Genomic DNA, 24,376 nt, shown 5'->3' on the forward strand with positions numbered 1-24,376 from the left:
TGTACTAAAAGAAACACGAGTTCTGCCTTTAACCAATATCATCGATCACAGGTCAATAAATTACAACTTAGAGAAACTTACTTGAAAAATATAAAAAAATAAAAATAAATAACCTACATCATTTGAGTACCCAAAATCATAAAAATTGTTGATAGATGTTTCAAAAGTAACTACTAAATATGTGCATTATATCAATGAGATACTTAGCTCAAAATGTACTAAAAAAACACAAGTTCAGCATTCAACCAATATCATCAATCACAAATCAATAAATTAAAATTTGTAGAAACTTAATTGAAAAAAAATATAAAATAAAATAATCACCACCATTTCAGTATCCAAAATAATCAAAGTTGTTGAAAGATATTTCAAAAGTAACTACTAAATATGTGCACTAAATCCAAAAGATACATACCTAGCCCTAGCCTAAAATGTTCTAAAAAAACACGAGTTCAACATTCAACCAATATCATTTAGAGAAACTTTATAAAGAAAAAATAATATAAAATAAAATAATAATCACCATTTCAGTACCCAAAATCATAAAAGTTGCTGAGATATGTTTCAAAAGTAACTATCATATATATACATAAGGTCCAAAATATACTTAGCCCAAAATGTACTTAAATAACACGAGTTCAACATTCAACTAATATTTTCTATATGTGACAAATATATTTATCAGTTTATAACTCGATCACAAATCAATAAATTAAAACTCAGAGATATTTATGCTAAAAAAACAAGCATTTTAAAATATATATATATTTGGTATGTAAGAAATAATATTTATAAGTGACAAACAGATTCGTCATTATGTAGCTGATATATTGTTTGAAAGTAACTACCAAATTCGTACATTATAGGCAAGAAATTTTTTACACAAAATGTATTGAAAAAAAATACAAGTTCGTTTTTTCAGGTTCTTCTAGAACACCTGCTCCACAATCAAATATCCAACACTCATTGTCAATTCAACTTATCACATTGGAATTTTTTCTCCATTAGATAATTTACTTTTCAATTTTGAACGTCTTCAAACTACTAAATGAAAAAAGAGAGATTGGGAATACCATTTGACAAAGTTGTTACTTGACAACTTACCTTTCTTACGTCTTGGAACTATGATAAGGTTTTAGCGTATCCAAACACACAAAGGTAAAACCTTTTTCATTTGTTGTACAACTTTTAAGTGTAGCTAAACTAAATGATGAGTTTTACATCTTGTTGAACTGATTTTTTCATATCTCTAACAAAAATGGATTTTTGTAGATTAATGATGAAGATACAAGCAACCAAACTAAAATATGAAGTTGATATTTGTTTATTCCGTGTGAATTATATATGAACAAAAACTTTAAAATGGATAATATAATTGGTTGTGAGAGATAAATGTAGGATAATGAAAATGGTAAATGGGGAAAAATGAATAACAAGAGAATTGAAGGATTAAGAAAAAAAAAAGTTGAAAAAAAAAAAAAAATTATGTGGAAATGAGCTGAGTAATAAGAAATGTAAGAAGAAAATGAGATATCTTCTTTGTTTTCCGCCTTAACTATTTCCCACCCAATTATTCCCCCAACTATTTTCCTTACCAATTTATTATGTCTTTTGTCACCTTACAAGAGTGAGAGCCCGACAAACTCACATGCACTTGTATATCAAACAACTTTACTAGTGTTAATTGTTTTATCGCTAACATTTTTCCCGCTCAATTATTTCCCGCCTAACAGATTTCCCGCCAAATTTAGTTGTTTATTTACATCTTATAAGTGAGGGACTGACAAACTCATGTGCATTGTATATCAGCAACTTTACTGTTATACATTGACTAATTATTATTTCATCTACTGATGAAACTACTTCATGATTTAGAATTTCGGTTTTGTTGGATTTTGATATAATAAATTTGAAAAGAATATGAATTTTATCATTTTAATGGAATATATCTTTTGTTCATTTTATTATGAGGCATCTTTTATTATTTTGCAAAGAATATGAATTTTGTTATTTGAATGAAGATGGATTGTGTTAAATTTATTGTTTTATTATTTATTAATTATTTTTATATATTATATTTTTAGTCATTTTAATTACTTAATAAAAAAAAAACTCAAAAATCAATGATTGAGTGTAAGAGGAGAGAGAGTACTGTTTTGTTTAAAAACAAAACTCAAATACGTCAACATCATGGGACAAGGAGAGAGAAAAGTGTAAGAGGCGAGAGAAAAGTGTTTTGTTTTTATTTGAAGGGTAAAATTGTCAAAAGCCACGTTGAAAAGTCAAAATTGGAAGTGGGTTACTACTTGGGAACACATTGAGATTATGGGTTACTAATTGGGAAATTACCCAAAAGTTTAGGGATAGAGGTGGATTATATTTTCCCACTTAGGAGGGGCTATTTGTTTTTTTGGGTTAAGTTATAATAGGGTTTTATAATACCATGTGTTATAAGAGGGTCTTATAAAGTGGTTTGTTTTTCATTTTAAGTTCCTCTTATAAACATTTGTAAAAATAGAAAAAACATATACATGACATCTTATAGATGGTTATTTGACAAATATAACCCTACTTTACATCATATTTAACTTGAATAGATTAATTTGAAACAAACGTATAATTTGATTTTCGGTTTCAAATCAATTTTGATAATTAGAATATTGATTTTAAGAAACTATCTTAATTAGCGGTAGTGGTGGTAGTAGTGGAGGTGATGATATTGGTTTTAATAGCACGGTGGTGGTGGTGGTGATGGTGGTAGTGGAGGTGATGATATTGATCTTAATAGCACGGTAGTAGTGATGGTGGTGGTGGTGGTAGTGGAAGTGGTGGTGATTTTAATAGCACGGTGGTGGTGGTGGTGATAGTCTTAATAGTACAGTGGTAGTGGTAGTGGAGGTGATGATGGTGGTGGTAGTGGTGGTGGTGGTAGCTGGTAGTGGCTAGGGCAATGGAGTTATTTGGAAAATAAGATAATGAAAAGAGAATAAGAGAAAAATGAGGCTATGGATATATGGACGGGGGTGTTTGAGTAATTTTTCAAGTTATAAGACTTATAGAATTTAAGTAGATCCAATTTTGGTATTTATAGAATTGGAGCATCTTATAAGACATTTCTAGTAGAATGCCTCTTATAAGAGGCAAAAAACAAACCAAAAAAATGTCCAAAATCATTGGGTCACATCTTATAAGAGGTTATAAAACCTCAAGGTCTTATAAGAGGCAAAAACAAATGACCCCTTACTTAGTGCATCTCTAATGGAGGATGTAAATTGTTTAAAGTGTAAAATTTACACTCTAAATGTCAAAAACATGTTTTCAATAGGGGTGTAAATCCTAGGTGATAAGCTAATAGTTAATAGAGGGGTAGGAAATTCCCCATCCGGCTATTAGTTAATAAATATCTGGCGTCACTTGAAGTAACGTCCCAATTAAAAAGAAATTCGGACATCACTTAAACTCACATCTATTTTATTTTTTTTTATAATTGTAACGTTTGCGATTGGTAAAGACCATCATTTATTGGTTGGCCCAGTTTTAAAAAACTACGGACGTTACTCAAAGTGATGTGCGTTTTTTTTTTTTTTTGTTAAACCCCTTGTGACGGACTTTGACCGTAGGTTTTTATCAGTTTTTTAATTTTACAAACTCTTAAACTTTGTTGCATTTGATACCATTTTGGAAGTGAAAACTATTAATGTGTAAGAGGGGCCATAAAATCCTAGTGGCACCTATGTGGAGGTGTATATATATATACACTCTCTATTGGAGATGCCCTTAGTAAATTAAAGCTCTCTTAGTTTTCCTACATCACGAGGGGTTACCAAGTATTGGGTTGATTGTATTGTTCTTCTTCCCAAAAAAATATATAAATATAAAAAAATTCTCTAATTATATTCCATCTACTTTCTCAACATCATTTACATGATGGAACAAATGGATGAAGAACCATAATATAATCTTTGTCTCGAGCTGTGGACATCGGTTTATTTAGTTGCATTTCACTATGAATAAAATCACACATTGTATATGCACTAGGGGTGGGCAATGGGCTAGGTCGGGTTAGCCCGGCCCTAAACATTTAAAGCCCTTCAAATATTAAAATCGGGTTGGGCCGGGCTGGGTCACAAGTCTAAATCTCAAGCCCTAACCCTATCTTAAGCCTTATTTAAAGGCTTTAGGGTCGGGCCTATATATTTTCTTCTGTTTGTTTACTACATCAGTTTTAAAACTCATTTATATTACAAAAATTACAAAGATGTACAAACTCAAAGTCCCACCAATCTAGTAATAATCCTAGATAAGTTCAACAATTTAAAATGCACATCCATAATCTAATGAACTAAAGTACATCGAGAGTTCGGAATTTGTTTTTCCTTGTACTCAAACCTCACTAAAATTATATTTAACATTAAAAAGTACATAGATAAATAATTATATTATCATTTTAAAGGAATAAGTAATAGATATAAAGAAGAAACATAATAGTTTTGGCTAAGGGTCAGGAAAATTGTTAAACTGTTTCCAATATCATAAACTGTTTCCATAATAGATTTAAACGAATATAATATTACATTTATTCTAATTTAAAAGTGATTCAAGCTTTGTATGTGGAAATGAAAAGATTGACTTTTGAACAAGTGATGGAGAAAGGTTTGAGATTACAAATGTCATTTTTATGACAAAAGATTGTTTTTTGGTTTCCATGTTACAAAGGTCTACTTTGTATTTCGTTTTAATAATGGTGTGGAAGGAAACCTTTAGTTATAGACTTGAGGAAACCTTTAGTTATAGACTTGGATTGGATGTGAATAAAAATATAATTTATAAAAACTAAGTGGGAAAAGAAATTGAGAATAATAAGTTTTAGACTTTGATTTGATGATCAAAGGAATAAAGTCTTATTTTTTATTAGGTTAGTGCTCATTGTTCTTCATGACGGCTAAATTGACAAGTGTTTGTTATATAAAACAAGTTATTGAAAGTACCCTTGGGTGTAAGTGATAAATTACAAATGACAATATTATTTTAATTTAAAATATTTAACAAACTGTTGGACAATTATGGTATGTGTATTTATAGTGAAAGTGTGAAACTATAACTAGAGTTTGATTAGGGTCGGGCTAATGAGGGCTGAATTAGGGTTGGGCATATGTTTTAGAACCTTAGCCCTAGTCTTGACCTAGAAGGCATTAGGGCCGAGCTAGTCGTACCCTAAACTCTGTGAGGGCTTTAGTTGTGAGCGATTTATAGGGATTAGGATCGGGTCGGTCAGGGCCGGGTTAGAATCGTTATGGCCAAATTCCCACCCCTAATATGTGCAATATCACATCGCTGCTCGTTATTAACGAACTTTTCACATTTATTGGTACTTGTAAATGTTATGTTTTGTTTGACCTTACTGGAGTAAGCAATTTGGGGGGAGATAGGATGATTGATTGTGTTTGACCGAGTTCGTTTGGGCGAACTGTCTACGTATCAAGTTCTCTTTCTGCTGGGAGGAGACTTGAATCAAGTCAGACGTAGTTCCTCATCTTCTTCATATAGACAAAGATGCCCACGCCTCCTCCTCTCCAGCGTCAAGTCACTGATGACATTTAATGAGTCATCATGAAGGCGTCCTACAGTGGAGTAATGGTGTGCGCATCTAAAACTCCGGTCTTGAAGATACTAGCTGTGGCGGCATACGGCTTATGTTTGCGTTTTGGATGCTTAACGTTCTGGGTGATGATGAGATCGTTTGGCCTGTATGAACTGATCATCAGCGACCTGAACATGTGGATAAGTGTGATCATCCCGGTGTGATGGACACTTACTTGATATTTACTAGAAGTGTATATTACTCGCTCACAATACTTGTACTCAAGAATGTTTCACATTTATGCAATAGCAAGAACGTCATTTTGTGTTATATATATATAGACTGATCTTTCTGGGTGCTATAGACTGAAAATCTTAAAATATAGAGTATCAAAACTTGGCGTGTCTTGTAGTCTCGTGCAACTTACTTAAGACATTCACACTATGCTTTCCAACTGAAATTATACCTCAATTAATATTGTTTCTTTTCTTCGTATTGCACCTCATTTATATGCACGAAACGAAAAATATTACTGATAGATTTGCATATTGTTATACCATAATATATTTGTATTTATTTATTTTGTTTGTGATTTGTGAAATTGTTTATTAGATTATTTCATTTTCATGCTAAAGTATATCCAGATCCCATTATAGACTTTTTCTTTCTATCTGCAGTTAAAAGACCATGGATACTTCATACTTGAATTATACAAAATAGGGCCAGAAACTATGACATATATTGAGCAGATTGTTCCACGTAAATATGGTTTTGTTTTCTTCCATTTGATCTCGAGCCTCTTCACTTCAAAACGTAGCGGATTGTAGATATTCCAGTCGAGAAGACTCCCTAAATCCCACGGTTATGGATTGTTTTTAGTTGGTGTACACACATAAATTTGGTAACAAAAAACAAACAAAACTCAACTCGTTCGAATGAAAAAGGAGTAACAAAAATCATTTGTCCTCAAATTTGATCACTGGCGTTACTTTAGTGGGACTCCTAATCTACATTCTACGATACCTCTATACCATGAAACATAATAAAACCCCATAATAAATTAGACTTCCATGACGAAATTAAAACAACACAAATGTCCCACAAACACAATCATAAGTTGATAGTGATGTATTAGTGTTTGGAGCATGAATAGAGGAGCGTGCTTTGAGTTTGACTTGTTCCTTGTGTCGGTCATGGTGATGTATATGTCATCCATGTATTCTCTAAGTTGGATTTAGTCAATTAAACTATTAGCTCTGTGAATGTAGATTTTGAGATCCCCATAACACCCACAAATAGAGGTTCGTTTTTTGGTTAGTAAAAAGATTCAACCTCTTTTTACGGTAGCGGAGCTATCCAAAATATTAAAACTCCTCCAATTGTGACGTGTGATACACACACTTGACTTTGAGTCGGTATTTTAAAAAACACTAGGCGATAATTGGGCGGTGGGAGAGCGCCTAGCATCTAGATTTTTTAGGCAGTGCCTAGACAGGCTAGGCTAAACGGTTTTTGTTCATAATACATATAGTAATATACTACAAGAAATAAAGAAAATCATTTACTATAACTTAAAAAATAAACATAAACAAAAATACTTATTACAAAAATACATAATAATTGAGAAATATTGACTTTATATAAAAACATACTCTTTGTTATAATGACATATAATTTATATTAGACTTAAGTCTTTTAAATTCATTCAAATTTTAAACCTATATGGGCCTTTATTTTTCGATATTTAATCATTAAAAAAAAAAAAAAAAAACTTGACTGGACCGCTTCCCCCTAAACCCGTCGAGCCCGCTTAATCTGTCCGCTAAATCTGCCTAGTCGGTCCACTGATTTTTTAAACGATTAGGGCATAGGCGAGTCGGTTGAGCACCCCCTAGCACCTACAGACCGTTTAGGCGGCCGCCTAGACTGATTGAACAGTTCTTTGAGTACGAGAAAAGAGTCGGGAGTCGAGGCAGATTGTAAAATTTGGGACGTGACCAAATAGACGGACAGAATTAAAATTAGATGGCCTACATATATATATATATATATAGTAAGTAAAAAAGGTTGGTGCTGACTGCTGAGTGTGCTGACAGTGCTCAGCATTGATTGGGTTTCAAATTTCGAAAAGGACGAATAAACCGGCTCTGATTCTATTTTTCTTAACGGAACCTTTCTTTCCTTTTCTTCCTTTTTCAGTCATTTCATTCATTCACAAAAAAAAAGCCCACGACTTAGAGAGAGCAATTGAACTTGTTTGTAAGTTCACTTTCTTCTACATTTTTAGGGTTTAATCTTGAATACTTGTACATTATAGTTTGATTGTAATCTTGAATTCAATTGTTTTAAGTTATAGAAACATTGTTCTGTTCTTGTTTTAAGTATAAATGATTTCATTTTAATCCGAGGTTTTTTTTTTGTTGTTTCCTGCTAATATTTTTTATCTAGTTTCAGTAATCCATGATTTACTTTGTTATTAATTGGGTTTGATGAATTTATTCACAGTTTTCTTGTATCTAGTACAGAAGAAAAATTCACCGTTCTAATTTCTTGATAAATTAAGTTAGGTTGTTTATGTTTTTTATTTCCCTCAATTTCTATGAATTTTTAATTTATTTACTTGTTTAGAAAAAATAATGAGGAATTATTGAAAATTGGGTTTGTTGTAATTTCTAGCAGGATTTAGGAAGGAAAACCACATATTTTATTTGTCTATGGAATGTGGAATTACCCTCTCAAATATCTTGTCATGATGATTTCTGTAGTTATCTATGTTTCTTTCATATGTATTTTTACAGTGGGTCAATGTCACTTTAACACTTGTTTATTATTAAATTTGTGAATACTAGATTCTGTTGAGACTCCCAAGTAACAAACACCCTGGGAGCATGATTAGAGTAAAGTGTAAACATCTTCTTTTAATGCAATTAGTATGTTTTCTATTTTCATATTGATTGAATGAACTTTAATGTACACATTAGACTTTTATAATGGAACAGCTTTAATTTGTATTTCTTTCTTTCTTTTTAAATCCCAGCTTGGGTCATTTGCAAAGTTTTGCAGTTCTTTTGATTTCATTGTTTTGTTGTTCTGTACCAGGGGTTTAAGAAGTTCATTCTGTTGGGAGTTTGTGATCATACAAGATATCCATATATTACACAGAGTAACATTGACCACTTTCAGTAAAGATATCACAGATGAGGAAGCTATTCTTCTTCAAGTCTTCCTCTTCTAACAGCGGGAACACCAAGACATTTTCTTCGCCACCAACTGATGATAAGGTCCGTGGGGAGGAACCACAACTTCTGGGTCTTAGAAGGAGCCGCTCGTTGTCATCAGCAACTTCACTTCAGAGCGGTTGCTTGGACGAAACTAATTTTTTTCATGTGATACAATTGCGTTTCCTACTAGTAGCAGCAACTTTCCTCAGCAATCCTCTGATTATCCGGTTTGGTAAGTTATTTTCAAATGCAATTTTAGTTCTTATGGTTATATCACTCCTTGATTATATTTACATATGTATGAGTGGATGTGTATTTTTTTTTTCTTTGTTAATGATTTTGGTTATATTGATTGTACTAGCAATCGCTCGCTTAATCCAGAGAGGCAGCAGTTTAATGATAGACTTGGTGAAAAGGGGTTTACTCAAAAGGAATGCATAACACACAATTTTGATTCTCCTCGTTCGTCAAAAGTTGATTATGAATCATCAGGGAATTCTTCTTATAGCTCTCCTCCATTTTCACTTAGAAGTGAGTCTGCTCGTTTCAATCATACTTCCAACAAGGTCCTGGACCTCTATATTGACGGGGAGCAGAAGCAAAGGAATCCAAGGAAGGATAGGAAACAGTCTGTTAAGGGACACCGTAATGGTTGGCGCCCCCCGAGAGGTCTATCTACTGGACCAGGTACTCCAACAGGAAGTTCTAAAGAGATATCTGGCTTTCATTCAATGAAAGAACTGAGAGATCTTCACCTTCACCTTGTAACAAGAGACTTCGACAAGGAACGAAGTCGGTCTTGAGTCTCCACAAAAGCTTGCAAAGAATGTGGTCAAGAGACTGTCCCAGGTTTCTCCATGCAAATCCAAAACCAGTTCAAGGGATTCTGATCGTGAAAATCCGACCACCGTAGAAGATATCTTTGAAGACTATATGGAACCACATCACGGGTCAGGTTCAGATCTTCCTGTGGGTGTGTATCCAGGGGAGACTGAAGATGATATAGACCTGGAATTACATAAGAACGCAAAGAACGCTAGGGACAGGGTTGTGCTTTTATCAAGAGAGCTCGAATCAGAAAATACCTTTAGAGCCAATGGTTACAGTATGTCGTCATTGCTTCAGCTAATTAGAGACCTGACAGAGGAAAGAAGAAATCTGGCCATTGAGGTGTCAGAACAATTAGAATGTCGAATAGCAGATAGAGCTTTTGCTAAAGAATCTCTAACACTGGCTAAAAGGAGTTGGTCTCACAAACACAGCGAATTTGAGAGGGAGAAGAGCGAGTTGCAGATGGGTTTGGAAAAGGAATTAGACAGGAGGTCCAATGATTGGTCCTTCAAATTTGAGAAGTTTCAGTTAGAGGAGCAAAGGTTAAGAGAGCGGGTAAGGGAGTTAGCAGAGCAAAATGTATCGCTTCACAGAGAAGTCTCTTTTCTTAATGGCAAGGAAGGGGAGAACATAGACAGGATAACAAATTCGGAGCTGCACTTGAAGGACATGCAGACAAATTTGGAAGAAGTGAGAAAGCAGAACAATGATCTTCAACAGCACCTGTTGGATTTGCAAGAACAGTTCACAAGCACACAATCAGATAAGGAATCCATACAAAGAAGCTATAAAGAGAAGGAGAGGGAAAACAAGGAATTGCATAGAGCAATTGCAAGATTACAGAGGACCTGCAGTGAGCAAGAGAAGACAATCAGTGGGCTTCACCAGGGACTTAGTGACGAAGTTGATAAGAAGGTTTCCTCTGGGAAATTTGATAGTTATGTAGGTAAACTGCAAATGGAGCAAGTGAGATTGACAGGTGTGGAGCAGAACTTGAGAAGAGAAATGGAATCTTCTAGGCTTGAAACCGAGTCCCTTCGGCATGAGAACATTACTCTATTAGATCGGCTTAGATGCAGCGGAGAAGTAGGAGTGTCATCATGCTTCCGACTTGACCAGGAATTGCTTTCCCGAGTTGACTGCTTACAGAATCAAGGGCTATCGTTGTTTTCTCAGAGCAACCAGTTGTGTGAAAAGCTGCTTGAACTTGTCAAAGAGAAGTCAGGCCAGTGTTATGATGGATTAAATGGTCAAGAAGTTAATAAGAATGGTTTAGATGGATATTTTCTAGTGGAATCTGGTATGAAAGTCCAGAGTTTGAAGACGGGTTTTGAGAATCTAAAGAGAAGTTTACGGACCATAGCTTCAGTATTGCATCAAAAAGCTGACTTGGTTCCTTCTCAATCACAGTCTTGGAACATGGAGTTTGTTGAAACAGGGAAACTGAATACTCAGGCCTTGGAGGTAAAATACTTTAAGATAAATCTGAATTTGAATTGTTATTTCCAACTGTATATAATCAGTAGTTCTGTAGTTGATATGCTTTTCATAATTTTTAAGATTGCTGTTCTGTTTTACTTATGTAGGACACTGGATTCAAGCTCAAGACTGAAGTTTTAGTAACTGCTGCGTTGCGAGAGAAGCTGTTCACTAAGGATCTCGAAATTGATCAGTTGCAGGCTGAGCTGGCAACAGCTTCAAGGGGTCATGACATTCTCCGATGTGAAGTCCAAGCTGCACTAGATGCCATTTCTAGTATGGCTCACAAGATGAAGGATCTTGAGCTTCAGGTAAGTTTTCAATTGAAAGTTAATACCTCTGCCAAACGAGTTTCTATTACCTGTTATGGATACACATGGAATAATAGATGTGTTGTATATGTGTGATATATTCTTTGTGATTTATTTCCATTTGTGTATTGCTTGTGTCCTAAGGTTTCTTGTGTATATATAGTTACCTCCATGGTGAGAAGAATACACAAAGTCTTTTCTCTATATTGCTTTTCCCCTTCATAAATGAAATGTATAAGAAAAATGAATCTTGTACAAATGAGTAGTGAACAAAACTCGAAAGTGACAGCATTTCCACGTTGTTACACTACTGATCTCAATCAAAATAAATCATTATCTTCATAAAAATTTACATCCTTAATGTTGGACCACATTGAACAATACAGAGGCTTGATCCTAGAGCCATCCATGGTAACTTTCTTCCTGGAAGAGCCTCAGCCCCAGCTGTAGAATCTGTCTTACCCATGTCTTAACCCAACCCACCCGAAGATATAGCGTACTCAATGCCTTCAATAATATCAAAGATATTTGTAGGCAAGCCCAAACCATTGCGGACACCTTGAAAATATTTTATATTTGAATACTGCCGTACCATCATAATAGATTTCGACTGTTTTCATGCAATCTAATGGTGCACATTCCTGTATTATTTTATTTCCTTGTCATCGTTTTGGCATGTGTATGTCAGAATCATTACCTATTTAGTGTGTGTGCATCGAATTAATGTTTTAGTACATCTTCATTACCTTGTGCATATGTCTACACGGGCTTATACTTAGCATATCAACTTTATATTTTGTGTACTGCATTTTTGTGCCTGTATGTCTGTCTGCACATATTAAGTTCATCTGTTTGGTCTGATGCAGCAAAAGTTGATATTGTCATGATAACTAACTACTTACATAACGACATAATACTCTAGAGTCGAGAGTGGTTTTAATTGTTATCTTGAACTTCTTATAGTACTAGGTCATCATTATGACTATTTTCTTAGTGATCGGATGCTCTTTATTTATTTTGGAACCACACACATGATTTCCGTGTGCATTCAATCATTTTTAAAACTTTATTGTTAACATGACTAGTATAGACAACCGGTTGGATATGCAAATTGTATGTTTACACATGCATTTTTTTCAATTTTGTGATTAATATGATATACTTCAGCACAGTGAGTATTATTACAGGCTTTGTCATTAATATAGAATGTAATTGCATGATACTCTAATGATTAAACTGTTTTAATTTCAGATTTTGAGGAAGGATGAGTTGATCAGCCGGCTAGAAAGTGACCTACAAGAATGTGCCAAGAAGTTGAAAATCGTGGAAGGGATCTTGCCAAAAGTATCTGACGAGAGAGATTCGTTGTGGGAGGACGTGAAGCAGTACAGTGAGAGGACCATGCTATTGAATGCCGAGGTGAAGTCATTGAGAAAGAAAATAGAAAGTCTTGATGAAGATATTCTTCTCAAAGAAGGTCAAATTACGATTCTAAAAGACAGTCTGGAGAACAAATCATTTGACATCCTCAGTAGTCCATTGCGGGAGTTTAGGCTGGTATGAAGTTTGGCATGGGTTTAGATTGGCAGCTTGAGTTTTTCTACTGTACATTGGGGTTTGGTTTTGAGATTTGTGTTTCTTTTGCAATTATTTTGTTCACATTTAAAATTTGGAAAAATGTAAATTGCACCAGTATAGTCTGTAGAGAACAAAATCAAAAGTTGGCTTGATTTGTTTGTTAAACACAGATATAATTTTGGCATTATAGTTGGATAAGAAGTGGATTTTTTTGCATAACATGTATAAGGGAATTGTATACTGCATGTTCCAACACCCATCAGGTACAGTGATTGGTTTGGTACGTAAACTTGGTTTTAAGAGGCTTCCAGATTAAATTTCTGACATATGATGTGCTGGGTGGGTACTTCTGTCTTGTGATACTTTTTAAAGTCCATCGTCGAGTCATGTCTTGACCTTTCACCCTTGTCCTTCAAATTTCTTCACAGATATATAAGCACAACCATCGCTATTACGTGAACCACCGCCAACCACAATTATCAATGCCAGTGGCCAGTGCTCCCACTTGCTGATGAACCCCACTCATCATTTTCATTCTACTTAAAGTGTTTAAATTCTTGGAATCATTTTCCATTAAAATTTTCGATGCCTTACTTTGTTTTTTTGCCTTTTATTTTAATTTTGCTATTTCTTTCTATCTAGAAGCGAAAATAGAAAAATAGAAAACGTGTGGGAGTTGTTATGATGCAACTCAAGACAAATAGAAAGAAAGTAATACAGGCCACGTGGACGGACATAATTCAAGCGTAGGTTTAAAGCGCGATCTGGCGTTGAAAGAAAGCAGACCTCTCCTCAAAACCCTATAATATAAACCCCTTTTTTCTTTCTCCTGTTTTCTCTCATTCACCTCTCTCTCTCTCTCTCTCTCCACCCAAAACCCAAACACCTCTGCGGCGGCGGCAGCGAATATGGTAACACTCTACCTCTTTCTCTCTCTCTCTACATCTTCATTTTGGTCTTTCTGATCTTTCGTTTTATGTATATTTACAGGCGTTACCAAATCAGCAAACAGTTGAATACCCAAGTTTCAAGCTTGTAATTGTTGGTGATGGTGGGACAGGTAAATTTTAATTTTTTTCAAGTATTGATTTAGGGTTTAGTTGTTAAAGTTTTGATTTTTATAGTTTGTTTTGTTTGTAGGGAAAACTACTTTTGTGAAAAGACATCTTACTGGAGAATTTGAGAAGAAGTACGAGCGTAAGTTACTTGGCCACCCCCTGTTTTATTATATACTGTTTTCTGTAATTTTATTGTTTGTTTGTTTGTTTGTTTGTCTGTTTAGATTTGGTGCTAATATGTTCAACTTTGTTTTTGGTGTTTTGCAGCTACTATTGGTGTGGAAGTTCATCCATTGGATTTCTTTACAAACTGTGGGAAAATTAGGTTTTATTGTTGGGATACAGCTGGACAAGAGAAGTTTGGTGGACTAAGAGATGGATATTAGTAAGTGCTTTGTATGAATTTTACGTGTTTAATGATTCTTTCACGGTTGATCTAGTTGCTTTGTTATCGCATTGTTAGTATTTGTAGATCTCAAAAGTTGTTTACATAATTAGAAGCTTAATTTGTTTGTAAATTATTTGCGATAGAAAGATGAAGTAGAATGCATGGTTAATATGCTGCAACTTACCAGTTTTTAGTAAATTCATAGATTGTACCATGTTATATATATATTTGGATTGGGAGCATGGTGATATTCTTGGTAGTAATATTGTTTCGGCAACACTAAATTGAAAGCATGAGCCATGATGTTAATCTTGAGCCCAAGGTCTTGGGTCGATTCCCACCTTTATCGTGTAAAAGGGGTTTATGGGGTTGGGGAATAGTAGTTTAACTAAAAAACAAACTAATTACTGTTTGCTATCGTAGATCTTGGCATATTTGTTCATTGATAAGATATCTGCTTCTTGTTGAGTTCAGGTCTACTTGTTTTTAAGTAGAAGTAGATTATTCTGTCACAGCCTATTGGAGTTCTTACTACTAAGGCATTTTTCTCTTAAGTTGTGCTTAATGTCTAGTTTGGTCTCTAAGAATGGTATTGGTAGTTCTGTGTGTATTTTTCGTACTCCATGTGCACACACTTCTTTAACTTGAAACTTATGTTTTCATTTTGTAGTATTCATGGACAATGCGCAATCATTATGTTTGATGTAACGGCTCGTTTGACTTACAAGAATGTCCCTACTTGGCATCGGGATCTCTGCAGGTGTGTATCTGATATTCTTTTTGGTTACTTACTCGGCTTTATAGTTTAGACGTTGAATAACAAACTTTAACCATTTTTAATTATGCCATTTGTAGGGTTTGTGAGAATATCCCCATTGTTCTTTGTGGAAACAAAGTTGATGTCAAGAATAGGCAGGTGAAAGCCAAGCAGGTTACCTTTCACAGAAAGAAGAATCTCCAGTACTATGAGATCTCTGCAAAGAGCAACTACAACTTTGAGAAGCCTTTCCTGTATCTTGCTAGGAAACTTGCTGGGTAAGCGTTCTTTCATTTTCTTTGGTTCTTGTGAAATTTTGATACGGGGTTATCATCATCTTTTTATTCCATTTTTATATGATGTGTGTTAATAAAATAATGTCCTGTGAACTTGCAGGGATCCCAACCTCCATTTCGTTGAATCACCTGCCCTTGCTCCGCCCGAAGTTCAAATTGACTTGGTTGCCCAACAACAGTGAGTTTTTTTTCTTCCTCTGATATCTGCAGTTATTTCTTTCCTGCACTTTTAAATATATTTACTGGTGTAGAACTTACACTTGTAGAACTGTATAACATATGTCCATGCGTTTACCAATTTAATAGATACATCTGTTATTTTGTTGCCTTTTAGTTATTATATGATAGTCTATGGTTGCCAGACATAGATGAACAAGTTTGTACTAATGATATGACTGATCAAAGTGTGATCATAAATAGGCGTTTGGTCACCCAATTGTGTGCAGTGCATTGAAGTAAATCTTTCTTAATTTTTCCTCAAGTGTACAAAAGAAAAAGTAGGATTGCTACTACATATTTCATTGTTCCAATAATCAATACCCTTGTCACTTGCCTATCTATTGGAGTTGTACCCCTTATTTGATAATGTTAAATCGTGATTCTTATTGTATGTTGCTAAAGCCAATTCTTTTTTTACTGTTTCAGGCATGAACGTGAATTGGACCAAGCTGCTAATCAGCCACTTCCAGATGACGATGACGATTTAGCATTTGCATAAGTGGGCATCTTTTTTATTGCTCAATTCCCCAAAATGTTTTCTTTAGGGATTTGCAGCTTTTTGTTCAAGAGAATTTGATTGTGCAATTTACCTCGTACTTTCTTGTTTGTACGGGGAGATGTTAACTATCTTTGCAGCATGATAATTGCTTTGTACGGGAGATGTTATATATCCTTTTAAATTGGATCTGTTATCATTTGTGCTAATGTCCTGCATCGCTTGCCTCCATGCTTGTAAGCTGCAGGCATGATGTGGCTTTCTCTCTCTTCTTCCTTTCCCGTTTTCTTTCTTATTATTATTATCAAGAGATTCTAAAGTAAGTTTCCTCAACATCATTTCTATCTATAATCGTTTTGAACGTTAGCTTTGTCCGTTTGGTTATTGGAGAAAGATAGGCAAGTGTTTTTAGAATGAATGAATGATTCTGTTTATGCTCTGTAATTCTGTATGTAGATGGCCTAGAAAAGCCATAGAATTACTTTAGCGAAAAAATGAAAATGGTTTTTACTGTAGGAATATGGTTGCGGAACTGGTATGAGAAAATGTCCGTAGAGGATCACCGTTTGATATAATCTTATGAACACATGGATGACTGAATTCGGTTCCGTTTAATAACCATCATGGATGGCTGAACTCTGTTCCTACTAATTAAAGGTATATCAATTATCCCGACGGAAAAGAGGGGATAACAATTTAGGGCCCACAATTTATCGTGGGGTGAATCTGTGTTCTTGGGGGTTAATGCTAGGAGGACAGCATAACTCAAAATACTTAACATAAGAATCTTAAACTTGGGGTGAATCTTAAACTTGAGGCAGAATGGGACAGTTTGGCAGTAGATAAAAAGCATAAGAATTCAACATCCTCGGAAATCCCACTTCTCATCTTCTTCTTATTTTTTGGAAAATCTCATTGCGCAGAACTTTAATTAGAAGCTATGTATATCAACCAACTGAAACAGCATAGCGACAACTTTCACTGGAACGGGAGTTCATAGGATCCTTTCTGCTGAAGATATTATGAGCTAATGAGCCTAAGAGCTGTAAATATTAAAGAATAAAAACAATGATCGATTTACGTTCTGCTGAACAATCAGGAGTATTTACCCAAATCCATCCTCAGTCTTACAAATATGTTTCATCACACTCCTACAAGTAGTTCTTATAGTTGAATCTGTACAACCGTAAGATAGGGATTATAAAGACTCCAGTGAATCAGAGATTACACCAAAATTATTTGAAATCTGGTTCTAAAGAAAAAGATCTAATCTTCCAGTTCACAACTTATAAATTCAAACACTAGTACCCCGAGGTACTACCAATCCCAACATAATCTTTCTTGGCCTCTCCTACTATATCTTGGTAGCGCTGCAAACACGAAACACAACATTCATGTCTGTAGGTATCCGTCGATTTGTAACTATCTGTATCCAAATTCCATGATCCAACAGGCACAACACCCCCTTCATTTTACTGGTTTGAATAAGCAGTACTAGGTCAAGAAAGTCGTGGTCTAAGTTGGCGCACTTCCCTTTGCTGCTGCTCTTTGCGTGGTATCTCTCACAGCCACATCAGTTATAGATGGCTCTTTCATGGATGAGACTAAGGACCACTGCTCATCTTGCATCAGTACTTCTTGCTTTTGTTGGCCTTTACGTTCCTTCATAGGTAGCCTACTTTGATGCCTTCGCTGCTGCTCCTGAGACTCAGAGATCTCAAACTCAATCCCAACTACAGGATCGTCATTACCAGCAGCAGCAGTTGATGGAAGTGTTTCTTGCTGTTGTTCAACCTTGCTTTTTATTTTAGCTGCCCTTGCTGGACCACGACGTGGCTCTTGTTTGCCTTCACATTTTCTCATAGGAGGAGGTCCACCTAGACGCTTCTTACTAGGAGATCTACCTGGACGCTTCTTATGAGGAAGGCTTTGTGGATCACTTATTGGCAGTTTCATCTTGGTTTCGTCTTCCTGTTGTTCAACATCACTTTTCCTTATTTAAGATTTCTACCACGTTGTGGCAACTTTTCCTGTGACGGTTCCGCGGCTTCAATTACAGCCTCCAAAGGCTTCAACCCACCACCAAGAACATCACCACCACCCATTGTCTCCAACTCAATCATAGCCCGATGTGTGCTTCTTAGGTAGGGTTATTAACCTATCACCAGTGCCATCCACCTCTACCGGATCAAACACTTCAGTTACACACAGCAGAGACTCCTTGAGTGACTCCTTTGATCCATGACCAACAACATCATCATCATCATCATCATCATCATTGACAAGAGTACCCCATGATGGGACTATTTCAGTACTCTTTTCTATAATCTCTTCGTGTTGTTCAACCTCACTTTTCCTCTTACGAAGATTTCTACCATATCGTGGCAACTTTTCCTCCGAGGGTTTCACGGCTCCAATTACAGCCTCCAAAGGCTTTGATCCACCGCCATCACCATATATTGTCTCAAACTCAATCATAGCCATTGTGTGATTCTTGGGTAGAGACTCCTTTGATCCATGACCAACAACATCATCATTGACAAGAGTACCCAATGATGGGACTATTTCAGTACTCTTTTCTACAATCTCTTTGTGTTGTTCAACCTTACATTTCCTCTTACGAAGATTTCTACCATGTCGTGGCAACTTTTCCTCCGAGGGTTTCATGGCTCCAGTTACAGCCTCCAAAGGATTTGATCCTCCATCATCACCACCAACTGTCTCCAGCTCAATCATAGCCAATGGTTGTTCAGTTAGGTCCACTAACATACCACCAGCACTATCAACATCAATTGGATCAAACACTTCAACCAGGGAAGTTGGATGCTTTTCGGATAGGACCATTGGCAAACCATGAAGATCAACATCTACTGGATCAGCCACTTCAACCACAGCAGAATGCTTCTTTGTCATTAAACCTCCTACCTCCCGCAACACTATCTGTTTTTCGCTGTCTTGTTGTTGGTTGTTAGCATTAGGCTTACTATCAGCTGGAAATTTGTAGCGCGATTTATAAATACAAACAATCTGACCCACTTGGACAAGTCTCTGAAGATCACGAGTAAGAATAAGATCATGTTGCAATGGAAGATTCTTGTAAGTTTCATTAATGAAGTTTGATATGGACGACTTTTTAGAACCTCTCTTTTCACCTAATGTTCGAATCGCTATTATAATCATATCTGCATAAGGAGGGTGATCTGGGGCACACAGCAAAGAAGGCATTACAGAAGGCAGACGCTCATCAATGTATTTTTCCAGCACCACTAGCTGATCAGGAGAACGGTGTGGATTTTTAGACATTGATATCTGAAGCATAGCATCCTTGAACTTTTTCATATGTCGAGCTCGTCTCTCTTCTTCCAACAAGGTTAATTCAACCGCGTAACAAGTGTTGTTACAATGGTTGTCAATCTCCATTGCTTTTATTGTCTCCTTTTCACATATAAACCCGAAAAGCAAAAGCAAGCCTGTGATCATTATCATTAAAAAAAATAATAATAATGTAAGTTTACAATAGAAAAATAGTGTATACTCATAATCAAAGTGGTTGAACTAATATAAAGATGGAACTAATGTACCAAAAAGTCGGAATGATTTGTTTCAATTTCAATGAATATTGGTGTACTTTTAAAACCCTAATAATCATCTAAACTTAAAGAAGAATTTGGTAGACTTACTTATTCTAAAACAACAGCTGAACACAACTCAAACTAAAAGGCGGCTGACTCTTTTGGGGTTTGGTTTGTTCACGCTTTCTGTTTCTTCTACTTGGCTACTTCGTGCAACTTTATTATGACTGTTCTCTTCAGCGGGATTCTAGCCTGAACATGCCCGATAAGTGCGGTGATATTCTGAAAAATATCAATGGTACGTATGTCGGTAGATTTCAACTCATGCAAATTTAACTCCAACTTTTAGACTTTATTTCAGGATGGGCAATTTATATAATAAGTAAAATTCAGTTTGAAAAGTGCTTCTGGATCAACGGATCTATATAGATCAAGCTCCTTGCTTATGTATGTATGAGGCCAACACGTGGTGAAGAGTATCAGCACTGCAACTACAAAGTATTATTTTTGAAGCTATAATAATAGGGTGAGAGATGAAACTATGCGAGTTTGAAAGAAAGAATGGCTCTCAAGCTCGAAGAGGGTCTAGAGAAAAGATGAGGACATTCAGTTAAAAATACACTTGCACATCCAATTAACAGTGCAAAGGTTGCAGACTAAATAATTCTCTCAAACATGTGCTGCCACAGAGAGCAGGTTGGTCTCTGACCTCGAGATTTCATTGCACATACAGAAGCAGACCAGATGGTTTCCTTCCTCGATATGAAAGCAAACACAGTACGAGTTCATTTGCTTCTCACAACTATGTTCAACTTATACTTACATTGAACGGACAAGTTTTAATTACAGTTACATTCCATAACAAGACAGAAAGGGAGAATGGGGTAAGGAGAAGAATGAATCCCGCACAACCAGTAATTATTTTCCTGCTAGTTAACAGAAAAGCGTAGGGTCATTGAGCAGATACCAACTTCCTCAGTTCCATCAAGTGTTCATCATTTGAAATGTTGAGCTTCAGACGAAGATTTGTTATCATTTCTTCTTGCTCCCAACTTATGAATCCTGATACCCGCAGTGCCTCCATGGTGCGATAATAGGCATCCAACGCTAGTTTATGTGTTCCATCCACCATTTCCTCTTTGTTGCTAGTGCCGCTACTACCAACAGAGCATGCACTTCTCTCAGCATGATTGGCTTCTAAATCTTTTGCATAAAAGACATGGTATCACCCGTTGAAGTCTACCCTCTTTCTCCATTGCTCTCAATTTCTGGTTAGTTCCACGAGATAAATTACCAGGTGAACCTCTCTTTAAGATTTTTGAGGACACCATACGTGGAATCTGAAGACCAGATTCACTCTCAACGGGAGAACAGTCATCTCTCACATGTCTCATCTTCAAATCTTTGTCAAGTGACTTGTTAGGATACCTCCTAGTGGATGGTTGATCAGCAGATACCTGAATGCATAAAAATTGAAATTGATTTAGATGGTCATAGTTGTAATCCTAGTATGCAGAAGAGATCAAGAGGATACTAGGAACAGCTGTAAACACACAGAAGTTAGCAAAATTAATTGGAAGTTAAAACGGATATGTTACTTGTTGTCGTGACGAACACTACTATATTTCTTAACCGTCAATAAAATAATCAAACCTCTCTCTAAGAAAAGCAAATTAGGTAATATAGAAATATAATAACAATCAGAGCTGGTATAATATTGACTGATAACTAAACACAGGTATTTCACTATTGAATCAGGAGTGACATAAGTTCGTGATTACTGAGAAAAGCAACGTGATATACTTCACATGTGTGGTAAAGAAGCACCAAGGAATATTACCTTCTGAATTACAATCCATTCCCCATCTTGCCATGATTGTGGAAGCCTGAGATTTGATTTGTTGGCTTTTACTTTCTGAGAAGTCCCAAGGAGCTTAACCAAGAAGAGGTTGAACTCTGTCACCTTCAGAACTGTAGCAAATTTCCATGAAGAGTTATCAAACACCTCTACAAAGTCACCAGCTGCCCAACTCTCAATACTTTTCAGAGGGGGGCAAGGCCTAATGGCTTTCCTTGGCACTCTCTCCACAATTGGTACACCTGTTGTGTCACTTGACCCAGTGGCACTCTCAGAACGAATGTAATATGTATGACCATTGCCTGATAAGATTATCCCGTAGCGCCAGGAACCTGAAGGCACATCCCTTTTAGTCAACACTTCTACTCTATCTCCTTTAAAGAATCGCATTATGTCACCACAAAAATCGAGTGAGTATTCTGTCAAAAAGACGAAGACAACAGAACTGAATGTCAGATAGCAGAACCGATTCAAGGCGTAAGTCAGTAGATAGATGGATTCCTTAAATGTTTGTTTATACATACAGAATACACATACTAACGCGTTACTCATATAAATGCTTATTAGATCACAACCACTACTAAAGCAAAATGACACACATGCAATAGTGAGACTGACAATTACAGAAGCTAATTCATTTTTCATTATTACACAAATGATTCGATATATTAAGTAAGTGGCTAGCATTCAATAATGGTAATATCTCTTCCTCTTCATAAGCTTTACAACAAAAGACTGAATTTGACATTCAAAAAAAAAACCTAGCCTTTAATACGAGAAAGAAAATGCAGGAATATCTGAAGTGAATTCATTACTTGTTTACTCAGAATACACTATTATTGGTAAAAAAAACGCAGAAGTAAATGAAGACATATATGTATTAAGGCAGTGTTTGGTTCATGGAACATGGATAAATAGATACACCGAGAGACCTAGTGAAGAAGAAGAGAAGATATTGCTGTTTTTACCATCTACCCACCTCTTCTTTGTTTATCTAAGAAAGGAGATGAAATTCCTTATTCCATATGCTTAGAGATGTTTCTACAGTTTTGTTCATGTCGCTCTTTCTTTGTCAATATTACTGTGATTCTGTCAATCACTCTCTTGCTTTCCATGGGATCCTGATTACATAAATCAAACATACTAAATGCACAGTTTCTTAACTAGAAGAATATAGTATATATACGACCATATATAACAAGCAAAAGGGAACAAAAAAACATATATAATTAACTTTCACAGTATTCGCCTATGTGACCAGATACGACGTGGTTCACCCATATATGTCAACCATTTTGCAGCATAGCTATCAGATGGTTTCATTTATTACAAAGATAATAACGTTGTTCCATAATGATAGACCAATTTAAGAATGTTTCCATGAACATATATGTATCTGTATCATGACACGTAGTAGAAGTTTTTCCAGAAAGGATTGGAATATAAATAAAAACGTTTTGGGCTGATCATGTGAAATCTTAATTACGTTTCAGACACGAGTATTTCTACTTGTTGAAACTTCAAAAACCAAAAAGACATGTCAAACCTAAAAACTATACTCCGATATTCATCTCAACACCACAAGACTCTCAGTGTACTTATAGGCAATACCCAGTATTCAAATCCTAAATCATCATTATCCATCCATTCAAACTATTAAAGTTTCAAATTTTACACTTTTGACAATGTTTCTTGCCAATCAAGTAAAATTATATACTTCCCTACCCCTTTTTAGCAGTTGACCTGCACTTCAATCCAAATAAATCTAATAATTTGAATGAAATTGGTTTACAGCTAAGCTATAACACATGATCAAACCATGTATAATAAGACAAGAACCTTAATTTCCACAAACCTTAAAGAAAGAACCTTAATTTTTAACAAATCCTAAATTCAGCTCAATTGTAACCAATCTATGCATATGATTCATGATGACCCATCAATTATACAAGAAAGACAAACAAAGAAGAATAATTCAACTAAAAATTGCAAAACAAAAACACTATTATTCAGTCGAAAGAGACGAAAGGAATTGAAAAAACAAACCTTTATTTTCTTCCTCTCCTTTGAATCGATTGGTTTGAGAGAATAGTGTGTTGTTTTTAGGTGAGGTAATAATTTGTAATTAGTAAAGTCAAACTTCAATTTTCCTTTGTATATACAAGTTAATAAAGCTTACTAATTAGAAACAGATGAGAAGTGAAGTTCACCAATGATTGTGCCATGTGGCACTGCAGGATTGGAGATTTTTTTTTTTTTTTTTCGAAATAAGACGGTAGTTAATATTGTTAAGACGACGGCGTTGACCTTGGTCTTCAATTTGACATTGATTTGATTTTCCTTTTATATTTTTCTGTTTCTTCTTCTTTTCAATATAAAAAAAAAAAATATAAAATTGTTTGTAGCCGCACTTGACCTTATCAATAAGATTTATTTTGGATATCAAATAATAATAAGCTGCAAGTGATAGATATCAAGATGTTCAAAATGTGAATTAGAATTAGTAAATATCCCGTCACATAGGCAGACAGCAGTTCCAGTGCTTAGTCTAGTGTAAGCAAAAACTTCATGAAATAACCTTAGTAGGTAATTCATTATTGTTTGATGATTAATTGAAGATTCAAAAGAAGATGGTCAGTACCAGGGATGCAATTTAACCTGACCCGACTGCAGGAACTGATAATGGGAAATTCATTTCTGATTTGCGTTGAAGTTGAAGCCAAAACAGGTT

The 24,376-nt window shown here is 35.4% G+C and overlaps 3 protein-coding genes and 1 pseudogene across 4 annotated transcripts; 2 read left to right on the top strand and 2 right to left on the bottom strand.

Annotated features, from left to right (window-relative positions):
• The first annotated feature begins 7,645 nt into the window (after positions 1–7,645).
• Positions 7,646–13,188, top strand: LOC147507603 (uncharacterized). Its single transcript, XM_086600329.1, has 5 exons — positions 7,646–7,840; positions 8,681–9,034; positions 9,164–11,097; positions 11,220–11,423; positions 12,675–13,188. The coding sequence occupies exons 3-5, from the start codon at positions 9,736–9,738 to the stop codon at positions 12,984–12,986; spliced, it is 1,878 nt and encodes a 625-aa protein (XP_086456455.1). The 5' UTR covers positions 7,646–7,840; positions 8,681–9,034; positions 9,164–9,735; the 3' UTR covers positions 12,987–13,188.
• A 275-nt stretch (positions 13,189–13,463) lies between these two features.
• LOC147507604 (GTP-binding nuclear protein Ran1A) lies at positions 13,464–16,424 on the top strand. The gene is made up of 8 exons (XM_086600330.1): positions 13,464–13,912; positions 13,992–14,061; positions 14,142–14,198; positions 14,327–14,444; positions 15,118–15,207; positions 15,303–15,482; positions 15,601–15,678; positions 16,146–16,424. The coding sequence occupies exons 1-8, from the start codon at positions 13,910–13,912 to the stop codon at positions 16,216–16,218; spliced, it is 669 nt and encodes a 222-aa protein (XP_086456456.1). The 5' UTR covers positions 13,464–13,909; the 3' UTR covers positions 16,219–16,424.
• Positions 16,425–18,246: 1,822 nt separating this feature from the next.
• On the bottom strand, positions 18,247–20,046 carry LOC147507605 (uncharacterized). Its single transcript, XM_086600331.1, has 2 exons — positions 19,896–20,046; positions 18,247–19,685 (listed from the first exon to the last, which is right to left on the bottom strand). Exon 2 carries the CDS (start codon positions 19,633–19,635, stop codon positions 18,331–18,333), a length of 1,305 nt encoding a protein of 434 aa, XP_086456457.1. The 5' UTR covers positions 19,636–19,685; positions 19,896–20,046; the 3' UTR covers positions 18,247–18,330.
• A 433-nt stretch (positions 20,047–20,479) lies between these two features.
• On the bottom strand, positions 20,480–23,871 carry LOC147507606 (DUF724 domain-containing protein 9-like; annotated as a pseudogene). The gene is made up of 4 exons (XR_015217715.1): positions 23,692–23,871; positions 22,625–22,766; positions 21,628–22,064; positions 20,480–21,244 (listed from the first exon to the last, which is right to left on the bottom strand). The product of XR_015217715.1 is annotated as a DUF724 domain-containing protein 9-like (transcript).
• Positions 23,872–24,376: the final 505 nt, after the last annotated feature.

This window comes from Coptis chinensis, chromosome 3 (genome assembly GCF_015680905.1).
Source record: "Coptis chinensis isolate HL-2020 chromosome 3, ASM1568090v1, whole genome shotgun sequence".
Classification (NCBI taxonomy): domain Eukaryota; kingdom Viridiplantae; phylum Streptophyta; class Magnoliopsida; order Ranunculales; family Ranunculaceae; genus Coptis; species Coptis chinensis.